Consider the following 17,656-nt stretch of genomic DNA (forward strand, 5'->3'; position numbering starts at 1 on the left):
TATTACGGTGATCTATGATGGTCCTCCTCTCAACACTTCAAACCGTTCTATAAGTGAGGATCGTGGTTGACAAACAGTTCCAGCTGTTGTTTTGTCCCACCTGTCTGCAGATTGCTAACAGGTGGGACATGTCCCCAACACAGACTGTTTGTCAACAGTCTGTGTTGGGGACAGGTCAGGGCTGCAGCTGTACCCTCCTCTTCCTCACCCAAGCATGAGGAACTTTATTCCTGGGTGAAAACATGTTAAAGGTGGACATCTATAGACAGCTTACATTGACAGCGTCTTCTTTCTGTCTTGATTCCTTCTCCTCCGATCTCCTGAGCAAGAGAAACTGTGTTTTATTTTGCTGTTAGTCCAAACTGAAGCAGCTCCTGGTCCCTGGAGCAGATAAACAGCTTGGAGCTTTCTTCCTTATTAGGCCGTCCAGCTCTCAGCAGCTCACGATCCTGCTGGGCGTGCAGCTTCGGCCATAAAGCAGCCTGTTTCTGTCAGAGCGACAGGGGAGGTCGCCTCTGGCCTGCAGCCACAGAGCTGGTCCTGTAAAGCTGCAGAGACAATAAGCAGACTAACGGTGGAGATAAGATGCAGCAGCTCCACCACTCAGAGCTCCATGGAAGGATCATAAATCAGGATGTTCTGTGTTTTTCTAATGTGTCTCAGCACCTCTGAAGCTCCGAGGAGGCTTCTCAGCTTCTGGAACTTTGTTTCCTAAACTTTACTTTGTTAACTGTACTTTTCCCATCATTCCCAGTGAAATATTTGTGTCCATGCGAGAATGTAGAAAAGGCTTAGTTCTGGTTCAGCTGAGTTTTAGTTTTGTTTCATAAGTTCTATTAGACAAGGAAGGATGTTGGACTATGGATGGATTAGCAAGGATATACCTTAAATATCTACTTCCACACTGAACTGATCATGTGATCAGTTTCAGTGACTTTCATGAGCTACAGCTGGAACTGCTGAGAATACAGGAACAATGATTCTCACGGAGAAGAGCTTTTAAAGATCCTTTCAATTCCTTTAGCATATTTTAGCTTAACATGATTGACCTTCATTTATTGATTACAAACGCCAATAGAATCCGAATAAAGGGATAAAATTCCTTCAGGATAACAATCAGAACATTTTAATTTTCTTTTTGACAAATGTTCCTGCAGAACGTTCAGAATCCAGGAAAAATGAAGGAACTGGAACAAGTTGTCCAAGCTCTTCTTTCCTTCATGTTCCTAAATCTAGAATTGACCTTCTAGATGAGTTAACGTCAGCATTTATTTGGTGCCCAAGAGTCAGGAAGAAAAACTGCAATTAGTCAAACCAAATGGAGAAAGCTACTAAAGAAACTTTGTCATTTTTAAAGAACCGAAATTTCATTTCTATTTTTAGGTTTTAAAATAAAGGAAAAAAAGTTTATTCAAACACTCCAGGGAGCGCACAGCCAACCGGCGTATGGAGGGATGTGGTAGAACTGCATCCGGGTCAGCAACTGCTAACACAATGAAAATGGCTAAATTACCAACCCTACAAATATACCTATACTTTAAGTACCATTAATACAAATAGTAATATACGAGCGCTGACGGTGTATTATCTAACGATTGCGTAGCAAAAGAAAAGAGCTCTGCTTTAAATAAAGCTGTCTAACATGTGGTATAACCAGAACACGTACCCTGTTAGCCGCTAGCACAGGCAACATTTGGCATGTTTAATAATAATAATAATAATAATACATTTTATTTATAGGCGCCTTTCTAGGCACTCAAGGTCACCTTACATAACACAGACACAATTTAAATAAATAAATAAAATAAGTACAAAATGGGGTTAAATAAAACAGTGAAAAAATTACAATCACCATGCATAGACTAATTTCAACAGATACGTTTAGAGTTTAAATTTGAAGTGTGGCAATGAGTGTGTTGCGGAGATCAGGTGGAAGTGAGTTCCAGAGATGGGGAGCAGACCGGCTGAATGCTCTGCTCCCCATAGTAACAAGACTAGGGGGGGAACAGTGAGATGGACCCAGGAGGAGGATCTGAGGGTACGGACAGGTACAATAATGTGAAGAAGGTTTGAAAGATATAAAGGAGCGAGGTTGTGAATAGTTTTAAAGTTAAGAAGGAGTATTTTGTAGTTGATATGATATGAAATAGGAAGCCAATGAAGCTGTTGTAGAACCGGTGTGATGTGATGGATTGAAGGAGTCCGTGTAATGATACGAGCTGCTGAGTTTTGAACCAATTGTAGTTTATGAAGGGTTTTCTGTGGTAGACCAAAAAGAAGAGAATTGCAATAATCTAAACGAGAGGTGACCAGACTGTGAACCAAGACAGCAGTGGAATGAGGAGTGAGAAAAGGACGAAGACGCTGAATATTACGAAGATGGAAGTAGGCTGATCGAGTAATATTATTGACATGGGAAGTGAAGGAAACGCTGCTAACAAGGATGACACCGAGACTCTTAACTTGAGGAGAAGGAAAGATGAACGAGTTATTGTTTAGTATTGATTTAGTGCCAATTAGAAGAAGTTCTGTTTTATTGCAATTTAATTTCAGTAAGTTTTGGGTAAACCAGTGTTTTATTTCATTGAGACAATTAGTGAGGGATGAGGGTGGAAGTGTAGAATTAGGTTTAGTTGAAAGGTAAAGCTGGGTGTCATCCGCATAACAGAGAAACTGAATATTATATTTACGAAAAATATAACCAAGGGGGAGAAGGTAAATGATAAACAACAGGGGCCCCAGGACAGAGCCCTGGGGAACACCTGAGGTAACAAAAACATAATGAGATGTGAATGATTTTAACTGGACAAACTGAGTGCAGCCTGAAATGTAAGAATGAAACAAATTAAGAGGGGTATTTACAATCCCAAAGAAGGAAGGTCTGTCCAAAAGGATGTTATGAGAAATGGTATGAAACGCTGCAGTCAGATCAAGCAGAAGAAGTATGGATAATAAACCAGAATCAGCAGCAAGGAGGTCATTAGTGATTTTAAGGAGTGCTGTTTCAGTACTGTGAAGCAGACGAAAACCAGATTGGAACTGTTCATACAAATTATTGCAAGACAGATGAGCATGAAGTTGAGCAGAAACTATTTTTTCAAGAATGTTGGAAATAAATGGAAGATTTGAGATGGGGTGAAAATTATTGAGATTATTTGAATCTAAGCCAGTTTTTTTAGTATTGGGGTTACAGCAACTGTTTTGAGGCCAGAAGGAACAACACCAGTCGTAAGAGAAGAATGTATAATGTCTGTAATCAAAGGAGATAGAGAGGGAAGGGTAGCTTTAACAAGAATTGTTGGAAGAGGATCTAATTGGCAAGTTGAAGATTTTGATTTTTGTATTAATTTGGAGATGTCATTTATTGAGGGAAGAGTAAAGACTGAAAATAAATTAACAGAGGCAGTTGAAACTGAAACTGATGACATTAGAGCCATAGAGGGTAACAGTTGTTGATGAATATGTGATATTTTTGAAGAGAAGAAAGATACCATAGTAAGAATATAAATGCAAAAGAAGTGAATCTAGTGATTTTGTAATATTTGCCAGCAGGGAGAAGAGGGCCTTGGAATTACCCTGATTAGAACTGATTAGATTTGAATAATATATGGATTTAGCTGTAGAAACGGCATCTTTATAGTGAAGAATGTGGTTCGAATAAATATCTTTGTGTACAGTGAGACCAGTTTTCCTGTAGAGTCTTTCAAGTTGACGTCCTTTTGCTTTTAACTTTTTAAGGGTGGAAGTAAACCAAGGTGCTGCTGTATGAGTGAATGAAACAGATTTGGTTTTAAGTGGAGCAAGAATGTTTAGAAGGTACTGCAGGTATTTGTTGTAGTGTGATAGCGGTTCATCTGTGGTAGAAGACTGCTCGACTCTGGGAAGACTATTTATAGAAGAATATAAGTTATCTAAGTTAATGTCCTTAATTTTACGAAAGGTTATACAAAACATATGATCTGAAAATGGGAAAGAGTCAACTTTACAGCCAACAGGTTTAACACCAGAACAGCAGATTAAATCCAAAATATGACCTTTAATATGTGTGGGGAAATTAGTATACTGCTGTAGTCCAAAACTGTCCAAAGAGGATATAAAGTCTTTGGTAAAAGGATTAGTATCTTTATCCACATGAATGTTAAAATCCCCCAGGAGTATTATGTTTGGTGATACCATGAAAAGTTGCATCACAAAGCCTGTAAACTCAGAAATAAAGTCTTTGTTGTACTTCGGAGGATGGTACAAGGCAGCAATAATAGTGGGAGTTGATCCAGAAAGCTGACATACAGTTGCTTCAAACGAGAGACAGACAGGAACAGTTACAGGTACTACCCTCCATTTCTCACGGTAGATTATCGCAAGACCTCCCCCTCGGCCAGAATCACGAGGTAGAGTGATGTAAACAAACCCCGGAGGAGTAGCATCATTGACTGCAGCAAAATCATTTGGCTGTTGCCAGGTTTCAGTGAGGCACAGAAAATCAGAGATAGTTTCCTGCACAAGATCCCCCTAACTTGTAAGTGAGCGGATATTGAAGTGGTCAAAGTTGATGGTTTTGTTGTAACTGACAGCCGTGTTAGCTGACAGAGCCAGGCGGGCCAACACGCTGTAATCAATACGGTGACCACTTCTCCTCGGAAGACGACGTACAGTAGACCAGGTAGAATTAATGGAGTTCAGTCCATCACAGCAGAAGATCCGGCGAGAGCCTCGGTGAATGTATTTCCGACGAGGCTGATAGAAGATAATTTGGTGCAGGAACAGAGCTGATGGTGGTGGCCCATGCAGATGGAACCGGAGTTTATGAAGCTCAGCGGCAGAGTACTGGAGTAATGCTATCGTTGGATGATAGACCAGGAACAGGATAATCCAGGCAAGTAAAAGCCACACATAGCAGGTCTGATTAATAGTCGAAGGCATGTCAGCGGATAGGCTGATGGTCTTCGTTCAGACAGGGCAGAGCAGAAAAGCCTAAAGTAAAATAAGGCCGGGGATCAGCGGCTGCAAAACGCGCCAGCGTTCACTCTAAAACCGGAATCATTTGTTTAAGCAAATATTCGACTTTGTTTTTAGCAGGTTAGCTTAAGGAGAATTAGGGAAAACATAAATAGAGCAAACTCACATTACTGGACCATTGGTGTTTAAAACATCTCATTAAATTAAAGTTTGTCTAAACTTCAAAACACAACTCAGAGCAAATAACTAGCCTCCAGGCTGAGAGGTCTGTTCACATTAGCTGAGCAGATAGCCTGCTAGCACTGAAATAGTTAACCATTTAGAACCAAACAAAGCAAAAACAATCGTGAACTGAACAATGTTTAGGCTGTTTCACCCTGAACTAATTTTCTCTTAACTTCATCTTCCTCGATGGGCGGGTACTCAAGCAGATCGTAGTCAACACTGCTGGTAAGTCGGACTCTCTGGAGAGTCGCGTCGGTAGAGACCGAGGGGCATCTGGTTTTATCGTGGCTTCATGATATCACAGTGATTCTAGGTGTGACCCTTCTTTCTGGGCTGGACTAATACTTGGTTCACACGGCAGGATTTTTAAATTGCCACCTGATTTTCAACACCTGAGAGATCCCACACACGACGATAAAAAATCATAGGTATAACAGGTTTGGTCCAACAGCGTGTGGTATCCAGTCACATGGCAAGCACAACACACCACACACAGATTTCAAAATTCAGCATAAAAATCCTGCTGTGTGAACCAGGCATAGGAATAGATTAGTGCAGTTTTTAAAGGAGCAGAGGTTCCTACCAGCATATTTGTTTGTGCACAGTTCAGTCCATGTTTCATCCCATGGCTGGGGCACAACAACTACCAGGAAAAATGAAGAAACTAAGAGCTAATGAACTATTTACAAATAAAGGAACAGGGATCAAAAACATTAGACAATGATATGACAGTTCAATGTGGATATTTATGTTAAGAACCAAGGTTTATCTTGAGAATTTAGAAATGAGGTCAGATTAGTTTTAAAACTTATGAAGGACAATAATTTGTATGTCTTCAAACAACCAGTCACAAGGCAAAATCAGAAAGTAAGTAAAACATTATTTCAAAAAAATCATATTTTAAAGGAATATTTTTGCCAAAATAGAAGTCAATAACCTTTCTGGATAATTGATTCTTAATGTTGATTTATTTAGCCATCATTATTTAATGTAAATATTATTTGCAGAATTATAAACTAGTAATTTTAAAACAATTGAACTTAATGTTATTTTACGTAGCCATCACATGGACCTGTAATCACTCATTAAAATAAAGTTTGTCATAACTTTAAAACAAAACACAGATCAAACAGCCTCAAGGCTTAGAGGCCTGATTGCATTAGCTTCACCAGGTAGCCATTTTACCACCACAAACACAGAGCATCCAAGACCAATTTCCTCTGACCAGACACCACCTCTCATATGAACCGTTCTGGAAAAGAGGAATAAGGAAGGTCGGTTGAGTGTTGAAGATGGCAGACCAATCTGGCCGCTTGGTTGGTGGATAGTGAACAAAGAGCTGTGGTTGCTGGTTGCTGCTTTCAGTAGCAGCTGAGATAGCTTGTGCTGGATCAGCACACATCGGGCATGCAGAGCTGTCCTTTTACCTTGAATGCTGGTGGTCAATCAGCAGATGATTACTTAACTTTTAGTTGTCCTTCGATTGGTGGGTACACAAACACCAGATTGATGATCCAAGGATTCTTGAAAGTAGTGGAGTCTTCCTCTTCAGCAAGTTTCAATGACCTTCAGGTGATGAGGCTGCCACTCCTTAGGCTTCTGGGCTGCAGGATAGACAAAGACGTGTAGCTGGGAGGAGTGTTCTGTTCAGGGATTCCCCTGACATCACATCCTTCCTGGGGTTGACCTAAAAAATAGGTTAAAGCTGTGCTGTATGGGATGCGTTCGTTCGTTCGTCATCTTCCGCTTATCCAGGACCGGGTCGCGGGGGCAGCAGACTCAGCAGAGACGCCCAGACGTCCCTCTCTCCAGACACCTCCTCCAGCTCCTCCAGGGGGAGCCCAAGGCGTTCCCAGGCCAGCCGAGAGACATAGTCCCTCCAGCGTGTCCTGGGCCGTCCCCTGGGCCTCCTCCCAGTGGGATGTGCCTGGAACACCTCCCGAGGAAGGCGTCCAGGAGGCATCCGGTATAGATGCCCGAGCCACCTCAACTGGCTCTTCTCAATGTGGAGGAGCAGCGGCTCTACTCCGAGCTCCTCCCGGATGGCCGAGCTCCTCACCCTATTTCTAAGGGAATGCCCGGCCACCCTACGGAGGAAGCTCATTTCAGCCGCTTGTATCCGTGATCTCGTTCTTTCGGTCATGACCCAAAGTTCATGGCCATAGGTGAGGGTAGGAACGTAGACCGACCAGTAAATTGAGAGCTTTGCTTTTCGGCTCAGCTCTCTCTTCACCACAATGGACCGGCACAGCGCCCCCATTACTGTGGCAGCTGCACCGATCCGTCTGTCGATCTCCCGCTCCATTCTTCCCTCACTCGTGAACAAGACCCCGAGATACTTAAACTCCTCCACTTGAGGCAGGAACTCCCCTCCAACCTGAAGAGGACAAGCCACCCTTTTCCGGTCGAGTACCATGGCCTCGGACTTGGAGGAGCTGATCCTCATCCCAGCCGCTTCACACTCGGCTGCGAACCGCCACAGCGCATGCTGTAGGTCTTGGCTAGAGGGGGCCAGCAGGACCACGTCATCCACAAAAAGAAGAGACGAAATCCACTGGTCCCCAAACCAGACCCCCTCTGGCCCTTGGCTGCGTCTAGAAATCCTGTCCATAAAAGTTATGAACAGGACCGGCGACAAAGGGCAGCCCTGCACTGGGAACAGGTCCGACTTAGTGCCGGCAATGCGGACCAAACTCCTGCTCCGCTTGTACAGGGACCGGATGGCCCCTAATAAAGGGCCCCCGATTCCATACTCCTGGAGCACCCCCCACAGGGCATCATGAGGGACACAGTCGAATGCCTTCTCCAGGTCCACAAAACACATGTGAACCGGTTGGGCAAACTCCCATGAACCCTCGAGCACCCTGTAGAGGGTATAGAGCTGGTCCAGTGTTCCACGGCTGGGACGAAAACCACACTGTTCCTCCTGAAGCCGAGGTTCGACTATCGGTCGGACTCTCCTCTCCAATACCCTGGCGTAGGCCTTACCAGGGAGGCTGAGGAGTGTGATCCCCCTGTAGTTGGAACACACCCTCCGGTCCCCCTTCTTATGAAAAGGGACCACCACCCCAGTCTGCCAGTCCAGAGGCACTGTCCCCGACCGCCACGCAATGTTGAAGAGGCGTGTCAACCATGACAGCCCTACAACATCCAGACACTTGAGGTACTCAGGGCGGATCTCATCCACCCCCGAAGCCTTGCCACCGCGGAGTCCAACCCCGAGTCCCCAGCCTCTGTTTCCACCACGGAATGCGTGATGGCAGGATTGAGGAGATCCTCGAAGTACTCCTGCCACCGCCCGATAATGTCCTCAGTCGAGGTCAGCAGTCTCCCGCCCCCACTATAAACAGTGTTGGCAAAGCACTGCTTCCCCCTCCTGAGGCGCCGGACGGTTTGCCAGAATCGCTTCGAGGCCAACCGGTAGTCCTTCTCCATGGCCTCACCGAACTCTTCCCAGGCCCGAGTTTTTGCCTCTGCCACAGCCCGGGCCGCAGCACGCTTGGCCTCACGGTACCCGTCAGCCGCCTCAGGAGTCCCACAAGCCAACCACAGCTGATAGGACTCCTTCTTCAGCTTAACAGCATCCCTTACTGCCGGTGTCCACCACCGGGTTCTGGGATTGCCACCACGACAGGCACCGCAGACCTTACGGCCGCAGCTATGGGCAGCAGCATCGACAATAGATGCAGAGAACATGGTCCACTCGGACTCTATGTCTCCAACATCCCCCGGGATCTGGTCGAAGCTCTCCCGGAGGTGGGAGTTGAATACATCCCTGGCCGAGGGCTCCGCCAGGCGTTCCCAGCAGACCCTCAATATGCGCTTGGGCCTGCCGAGTCTGTCCGGCTTTCTCCTCCTCCAGCGGATCCAACTCACCACCAGGTGATGATCAGTGGACAGCTCAGCCCCTCTCTTCACCCGAGTGTCCAAAACATGCGGCCGAAGGTCTGATGATACGACAACAAAGTCGATCATCGACCTCCTGCCTAGGGTGTCCTGGGGCCAAGTGCACTGATGGACACCCTTATGTTTGAACATGGTGTTCGTTATGGACAATCCGTGACTAGCACAGAAGTCCAATAACAAAACACCACTCGGATTCAGATCGGGGAGGCCATTCCTCCCGATCACGCCTCTCCAGGTGTCACTGTCGTTCCCCACGTGGGCGTTGAAGTCCCCCAGCAGAATAATGGAGTCCCCGGGAGGGGCTCTATCCAGCACCCCCGACAGGGACGCCAAGAAGGCAGGGTACTCTGCACTACCACTCGGCCCGTAGGCTGAAATGATAGTCAGAGACCTCTCCTCAACCCGAAGGCGGAGGGATACAACCCTCTCATCCACTGGGGTAAACCCCAACACGAGACGGCTGAGCTGGGGGGCAACAAGCAAACCCACACCAGCCCGCCGCCTCTCCCCGTGGGCCACTCCAGAGTAGAAGAGAGTCCAACCCCTCTCAAGGAGATGGGTTCCAGAGCCCACGTTGTGCGTGGAGGCGAGCCCGACTATTTCTAGTTGATATCTCTCGACCTCCCGCACAAGCTCAGGCTCCTTTCCCCCCAGCGAGGTGACATTCCACGTCCCTAGAGCCAGCCTAAGCATCCGGGGATCGGGCCATTGAGGTCTCCACCTTCGTCCGCCACCCAATCCTCTTTGCACCGGTCCCTCACGGTTCCCCCTGCAGGTGGTGGGCCCACTGGGGGATTGTATGGGATTCAGAGGTTTTTATTTTGGTGGTAGGGGTTCGTCTTGTAACCGGTGGGCTGCCGGTTCAAACCCCCGCTCTGTCCGTCCCAGTCGATGTGTCCTTGGGCAAGACACTTCACCCTACTTGCCTGTTGATTGTGGTCAGAAGCTCAGTGGCGCCGATTGTATGCATCGATTGTATGACAGCCCCCCTTCTGTCAGTCTGCCCCAGGGCAGCTGTGGCTACATTGTAGCTCAACACTGCCAGTGTGTGAATGTGTAAATGACTGAATGTAGTGTGAAGCCCTTTGGGGTCTCTGGGGACTTGATAGAGTGCTATACAAGGCCATTTACCAGTTCAGACCATTTGTTTGACCAGTCTGTAGTTGTCTACAGTTAAGTCCATGTTTCATCCCATGGCTGGGGCACAACGGGGCATTTGGTAATGTGTGCAGTTATGTGTCCCCCAAGATTTCTCAGTCCTGGTCCTCAGGGTCCAACCCCTGCATGGCTTAGGTATTTCCCTGCTGCTGCACACAAGACTCAAATAAGCAGATGACCTATCTGTAACACCTGATGGCTGAGGAGGTACTGCACTCATTTGAATCAGGTGTGCTGAAGCAGAGACATGTCTCTCAAATGAAGGACAGTTGGCCCTGAGGACCAGGGTTGAGAACTCCTGCAGGGTCTGTTCACCCAGGGCCCACTGATAGGTCCTCAGAAAGCCTGGAATGAAGGTTTTTTTAGATCAAGTGAGCACAGGTACCACCGGTATGGTTTTTATCTCAATTAAAAAACATCCGTTTAAAACATATGAAGAATCTGAATTAAAGAGACTGAACCAGATTTCCCGGAATGCTGCAGGAAACAGATCAACCTTCAATCCAGAAAACCTCCAAAGCATCAATCTGCTCCTATAAAATAAACATGTTCAGTTCAGTCTCCATGCTGCTGGGTCTAATGCACACACACACACACACACACACACACACACACACACACACACACACACACACACACACACACACACACACACACATACACACACACACACACACACACACAGTGGCATCCACCCAATGAGGTTGGCTGCAGCCTGCAGCTCAGATCTGCCTCTGAGGCTCCAAGGCAGAACAAACTCTTTGTCATCGGGTGTATCAGAACATCCAATCCTTAGAGTTCAGCGGGGTTCTGGTTCTTCCTTTAACTTCAGCAACACCTGATTTGATCAGATCTTTGTTGATAAATCGTCTTGTGTGGGATGAAATCTGAGAATGAACACATGAATCTGTGGTCTGCCACAGACTCAATTCAATTGTGATATCACAATTACACTGGCACCTAGCAACGTTATTCAAGTCCCGCCCGCCCAACTAGCAGCTGGAGCAGAACTCGATCCACTTGATTTCCAGTAGAGGATTACGTCTTGCCAGCTGGTTTTACCTTACAGGTGCTCTGCAATGGCTCCCCTCCGAGGCAGATGTTCTGTTGTTGGTTGCAAAGACCCACATGTGTCCATGCACATTCTCCCGCTGTCAGATGACAGTGGTTCAAAGCAAGGTTTTAATAGTTTTGCAATTTTCATTAGTTATTATTTTTATTTAGTTTTGACTTTACATTTTCAATTCTATTTTAGTTTTAATAGTTTTGAGCATTTGTTTGCTAGTTTAGTTTAGTTTTTATTTTTTGAAAATGCTTAGTTTCAGTTTAGCATTTATTAGTTTAATACATTGTTTTAGTCTTTTTTCTTCAATCAAATCCCGGGACATTTCTAGCTCAGATATTAAAAGTATTAAATGTTTTCAAGATATAAAGAAAACATTGGTACAGTTACAGTTTCATTTATTTTAAAATATTTATTCATAATTAAACTAGAAAATTCAAGTGTAATGGCCGGAACGTCTATCCACACTGTTGTTGGCATTTCCTAAGAGTAATAAAACAGATAAATAGCAGTAGTAATGTCTGTTTTATTTCCTCTCCTACTTTTTCTAACACTTTTATTCTTTCCCTGCTCTTAGCTTCACTCTACTGTCTATCACTTTCAATTTTCCTCCTCTCTCATCTTCTATCAGATGTTCACTATTCTAAAAGAGACATGATATAATCACAATCCTCTCCAAAAATGTTACGTATAACATACTGAAAAATTACAATTTAATATATAAAATAAAATTTTTGTTTTAGATACCCTGTAGTAGTTGGATATTTTTAGTTACTAGGAAACTAGGATAATCCTTTAAATATTAACTTTTCTTTAATTAGTTACCTATTTTCCTCAGTTGATGAAATACCAAAATTGCTATATTTAGCAAAAAAAAACAAAAAAAAACAATTTTTACTTGGAGCTACAGGCTCATACAACAGAAGAAATGCACATTTAACCAAGTGATTCTCTCTCCCTCCTCATCCTTCTCAGTTCATGCAGATCTTGCCTCATTCACTTTCCCTGTTACTAACTCCTGTTAGTAACTTTCATATGTCCAAACTGAGTGGAAAACACCCCTCAGCCTGAGGTCACAAGTCACTGTAATAAATTAGCAAAACAACTCAAACCAAACTAATGGCCACCAATTAATTATATAACATTTACTTTGGACAAATCCTTGTTGACACTGTAGCTCCAATTTCCCAAATTTGGTTTTTGGGCGTACAAACAGTTTCACTATAGATCTATGCAATCTTTAATAAATGAGACCCTTGTTCGTTTCAGTAGCACTCTTACAGATTGTCCTTCAACCCATGATCTCAATGTGTTTCGCAACTTGGAAGCAGAATGGTGGGTTGAAGTTGACCCACCAACAGGACGACCCTTTCATGGTTGAGTATTTATTGCAGTACTACAATCTCAAAGGGGTCCAGGTCATGTGGCAGCAACTAGAGCCCTGATAATCACCCCTCCACCACTGTGCTTGACAGTTGGTATGAGACGTTTATGCTGATTTCTCTTCAAACTTGGTTCTGTCCATTATGATCAAACATCTCAGCTTTGGTCTCATCTGTCCAGAGGACTTTGTTCCAGAAGTCGTGTCCTTCATCCAGATTCAGATTTGCTAACCTAAGTCCTGCTGCCATCTTGTTTTTAGAGAGAAGAGACTTTCTCCTTCAACCCTTCCAAACAGCCAGATTGGTTCAGTGTTTTTTGCACTGTCCTGTCATGACTTTTAACCGTTAACCTGCTAATTGAGGCCTGAAGAGTCTGAGATGGAGCTCTTGGGTCCTTGGTCATTACCCTGAGCTTCACGCTCTGACCTTGGGCTGAATCTGCTGGGATGTCCACTCCTGGGAAGACTGGCAGCTGTCCGAGATGTTTTCCTCTTGGGAGTAAACTCTCTGTACAATGATGGACTTCAGATAGTTTGGAGATTACCTAAAAACCCTTCCCAGGTTGATAGGCAACAACAGTTGCTGCTCCACGGTTATTGCTATGTCTTTCCAACTTGGCAAAGGGTGGCTTGTGGAAGGGGCTTGGTGTGGTGAGGAAACCACTCAAGAAAGTACAATCTGAGACTTAAGCTAAAAGAAGGTAAATTCAAAAACATGACCTAGTCCAAAAAATGTTTCTCAGAGAGACACAGGTTGGTCTGAGGCTACCAAGAAGGTTGAGCATTATGCGAAGGTTGGTCCTCCAGCAGCACATATGCTCAACATCTAGATAAGGGAAATTGCCAACAGGTGTGTGAAACTGCAGTCAGCAGGAAAACGCCATCCATTAGAGATCCTCCATTGAGAGATCACTCACCCCACTTTCACTCAAAGTCACATATACACAGCAGGACTTTGACAGTATGGCTAAGTCTGATTTTATTCCTTTGAGTCACATTCCTGCACCCAGTGTTCCTTCCACCTTATTCCCCATCTTTTCTCCAACTGTTGGTGTTTACCATGTTTCCTCTCCTTCATCACGCCTCGGCACTCCTCTCCTTCTGCAACATCTCCTTCTGTTTCCTTCTGTTTCAGCAAAACGATTCGAATCAACATCGTTGATGACGAAGAGTACGAAAAAAACAAGAAATTCTTCTTAGAGATCGGAAAGCCTCAGCTCCTCGAGATGAGTGAACGGAAAGGTGGGGGCATCGCCACCCTCTGCCATGACCCCTCCCATATTAACCTTTAACCAGTTTTAATCCTGACTCACCTCAACGCCTTGCAGGGAAAACCTCAGGGTATCAAAGATGTTTGCGGCTTTAATCTTTGGTCCTAAATGTAACTTTTGTTTTGAATTTTCCATTCAGGTTTGCAATGGTTCTCCATCCTGTCCTTCATGTTTTAGATGCGTCTCTGCTTCACCACATCTCATTCAATTGATTGCAGAAAAATACATAAAATAACAATAAAAATAAAAAAACATAAATAAATAATCCAAAAATAAATCAAATAAAAACAAAATCTAATGATTGCAGTATCTCCTCAGCTATTAAACGCTGCAGAAGCCTGTTAGTTATTCCTTTATTTAAGTCAGGTGTGCAGCAACAGGAAAACACCTTAAACATACAGGACAGTTGGTCCTGAGGACCAGGGATGGAGACTACTGCTCTAATACATCCATCCTTCTACCTGCAGGCAGGCAGGTGGGGTGAGCTGTCCTCCCCTCCTCCTGTAGATGGAGTTCTGTCAGTTTTTAGTAGTCTGTCTTCATCAATGTGTCTGTGAACTAATGCATGACCCCTGACCCCCCCACAGGAAGACCATATCTGTTAGAATAATCGACCATGAGGAGTATGATAAGAAGGCCAGCTTCTACGTGGAGCTGCAGGAGCCCTGCTGGGACAGGAGGAGATGGACAGGTGTGAGCCTAATCTGTCTGACACCCTCTGACCTCTCCTTCCTGCTGCTTTCACTCTGCCGCCTCCTCTTATTGGTTAAGACTGTGAGGGGCTAAGCTATGATTGGCTAAGGCTGAATTGATTTAGATTTTACTAGAGGGAGTTTAGACATGCTGGTTCATGTTATCTTCTGCAGTTTCGTTAAAAGAACTTAGAAGATCCAGTCACCATCAGACATGAAGGTTTGGAACATAAATATTAAAATCCAAACTGGGAAAGAAAACCTGGTCCAAACTGGTTCCAGTCTGGACCAAGATTCCTCTTGCAATTTTGATTTTAATTTGCCCCAAATTTAACCTGAAATTCTGAATAAGAACTAACATCAGCTGTGTTCTGAGTGTTTGGATTGACCGGCTGCAGTGAAGCATTAAATGTGTTCATCATGAAATAATCTAGAAGAAAAGCAGAGAGATGTGAGAAGATCTGAGCTCCTCTTTGTTCTGTAGCTTCATGCTTTTCTTTTCCTGCTTCATGTTTCTCTCTCGTCTGTTTTGTCTCTTCAGCTGTGTTGCTTCAGGAAGTTGGTAAGCTGCCTCCATTGTCCTCTGCTCTCCTTTCCTCCTTAAACTTAAACAACTTCATACTGAAACCAACATCTCACTGTATCTGACTGAATGTCACTGTTTTCTGACCTCACAGGTGGCTTCATACAGACAGGTAGGAGATCCAGTCACATTCACAGTCCTGGTAGAAGGTATCAGTAACTGATGGATCAACATTAACCGATGCTTTCCGTAACATTTTATTAGGCAAACAGCTGTTTGGTAAGACACCACTCAGTGGTGGACATGTTTGCTTTCAACGTGTTTTAAAGCTTGAAGCAACAGTGTGTTTGATCATAGCAACTTTCAGCACATCACAAACTTCTAATCAGGCTCTCATTTATCACTGAGAAGACCCAAACACAGACTGTGGTAAAGCACGCCAACAAAGCCCCAAACCTGAGGAAGGTTCTTAGAGCTGCCATGAAAGTCTTCATGTCTGCACCTCAATTTAGAACCAGATACAAGGGATTGGGTACCTTTCACATTTGAAATGATATGGTACCGATGCCCGGTAGTATCGGTTGAGTTTTGTACCGGTCAATACCGGTACTCAACAGTACCAGTTTCCGGTACTTTTGTGTGTGTTTCTGTGGTAATAAATGTTAATTTGTTTAATAAGAAAATCCAAAAATGTTTCAATTTAACATATTTATTTCTCAATATATAAACTTTAATGAATGCATCAAAACAACACCCAGCAGTTTGTTTTGTACCGTCTCAGATGTTTCAAACATTTCCTCTCCCATGTTGCTGCAGATGACCAGTTGCTAACGGCGCTGAATGCAGGAGTTGTAGCCACAGAACTGAGCCTGATGAACATTGTGCCCTCTTTAAATCTGGTGCTTCACCAGCTGCTTCCTCAGATTAGAAGTATTGCATTTTCAAAGGTGGAGCCATACTTTTTACTCTAGCGCTTTCTATCAGCCATGCTTTGTTAACGGTACCAGCAGCTACTGACGTCATCACGCTCTTGTGCGTGTAATGCTGCGTTCATGTCCAGCATGGAAAATCGCCCACTCCTCCACTCTCTCAGTGTCACGATGATGCATTTAAGTACAAAAACATGATACCGGTTGATTTTAAGTGAAACGGTACTCAGAAGTACCGACGGAATTTGGTCGGTAGCTATTTTATTAGATATGTGTATATTGTACATTGTAAAGTTTAAATTGTAATTTGTATATTCTGTAATGCAAAAACAGAACAAAAGAGCAAGTGTACCGGAGGCAAATTTCTTGTTTGTATGTACGAACTTGGCAATAAAGCTGATTCTGATTCTGATAAAAGTACCGAATTCGGTACCCATCCCTGGTAAACATACAGTCCCCCCTCCTCTTCATCATCTGCTCCTCAGTAGGACTGAGTCAACACAAGTTGGTTATTAAAGAATAAGTTCACCTCCTTCAACAGACCGTATAACCTCCTACGGCAGCCTGTAAAACCTCCTTCAACGGTTTGTGAAACTTTCTTCAGCTTGTAGAGCCTCCTATAGCATCACTAACTCAGTATAGGGTTCTGTCTGACTCCACCAGTTTCTCACATCACTGTGAAGACAGTTTGGCTCAGCCTTCTTTCCAATGTTACTTCAGTTCATAAGGGTTCTGCTGAGCTCTCTGAAGGTCCCACCACAGTATTTCAATTAGGTTGAGGTCTAGGCTTTGACTGGGCCATTGGAACACCTTGATTCTTTTCTTTTCCAGTCCAGCCCAGATTCTGTGGCTGCAAAACAAGCCACATCATTGGTCTTCAACAACCTTGCTTAACATTTGGCTTGAGGTGTTTTTGCCAATCTGCTTTGTTTGGTTTCCTCCAAACATGGAGCTGTGCATCATGGTCAAACATCTCTACATTGGCCTCATCTGTGCAAGCCCAAGTAACAGAAGAACTCATCTCGGACTTGTTTTGTTTTCATTTTAGATGCTGCAGGTTTAAGTAGAACTAATGTTTTCATTAAGCGAAGAACAGCATCCAGAACCTACTGAATGCACCAGTTTGTTAAATGGGAGCCTTTGATTATATTTATGTCCCCCTGCAAACATAATACTGATGAGAAGATCTGGAAAAGTTGAGACTAAAGGATCCAACAGAAAGCTTCTCCTGCAGGTCTACTTGGAGTTGGCTGGTTAAAGCTCTAACAACAACTGAGCTGGGTTCAAAAACATAGTTTGATGGTAACCAGTTAAACCAGTTGGTGTTTTGCTGGCTCTAGTTCCCTCCTCCAATCTTTCAGAGGTTTGAATTTGGTCCCTTTGGTTGGACCCAGCACCATAACCAGCCTGCTCCAATGTCTCCTGCAGTAATGCAGGTGACGCGCTGTTGAACCTACTCACTTCCTCCTTCACAAACTAAAGGTCAGCAGTCGACATAAACCACATTCAGACTGCATGCCTTCACCCTGCTTCAGAACTGGAATCAATAATG

At 44.2% G+C, this 17,656-nt stretch overlaps 1 protein-coding gene across 6 annotated transcripts in view; it reads left to right on the forward strand.

Annotated features, from left to right (window-relative positions):
- Positions 1–17,656, forward strand: part of LOC124868502 (sodium/calcium exchanger 1-like) — a 45,632-nt gene that overhangs the window by 17,452 nt on the left and 10,524 nt on the right. The window contains exons 3-6 of one of the 6 annotated variants that reach the window (XM_047365868.1): positions 13,825–13,931; positions 15,194–15,214; positions 15,330–15,347; positions 15,440–15,454. In XM_047365868.1, the coding sequence (XP_047221824.1) occupies positions 13,825–13,931; positions 15,194–15,214; positions 15,330–15,347; positions 15,440–15,454 (161 nt within the window). Of the gene's footprint in view, positions 1–13,824; positions 13,932–14,547; positions 14,652–15,193; positions 15,215–15,329; positions 15,348–15,439; positions 15,455–17,656 lie in introns of all 6 variants that reach the window. The other 5 variants (XM_047365870.1, XM_047365871.1, XM_047365872.1 and 2 more) reach the window with 5 other exon arrangements.

This window comes from Girardinichthys multiradiatus, chromosome 5, assembly GCF_021462225.1.
Source record: "Girardinichthys multiradiatus isolate DD_20200921_A chromosome 5, DD_fGirMul_XY1, whole genome shotgun sequence".
In the NCBI taxonomy this organism is placed as follows: Eukaryota; Metazoa; Chordata; class Actinopteri; order Cyprinodontiformes; family Goodeidae; genus Girardinichthys; species Girardinichthys multiradiatus.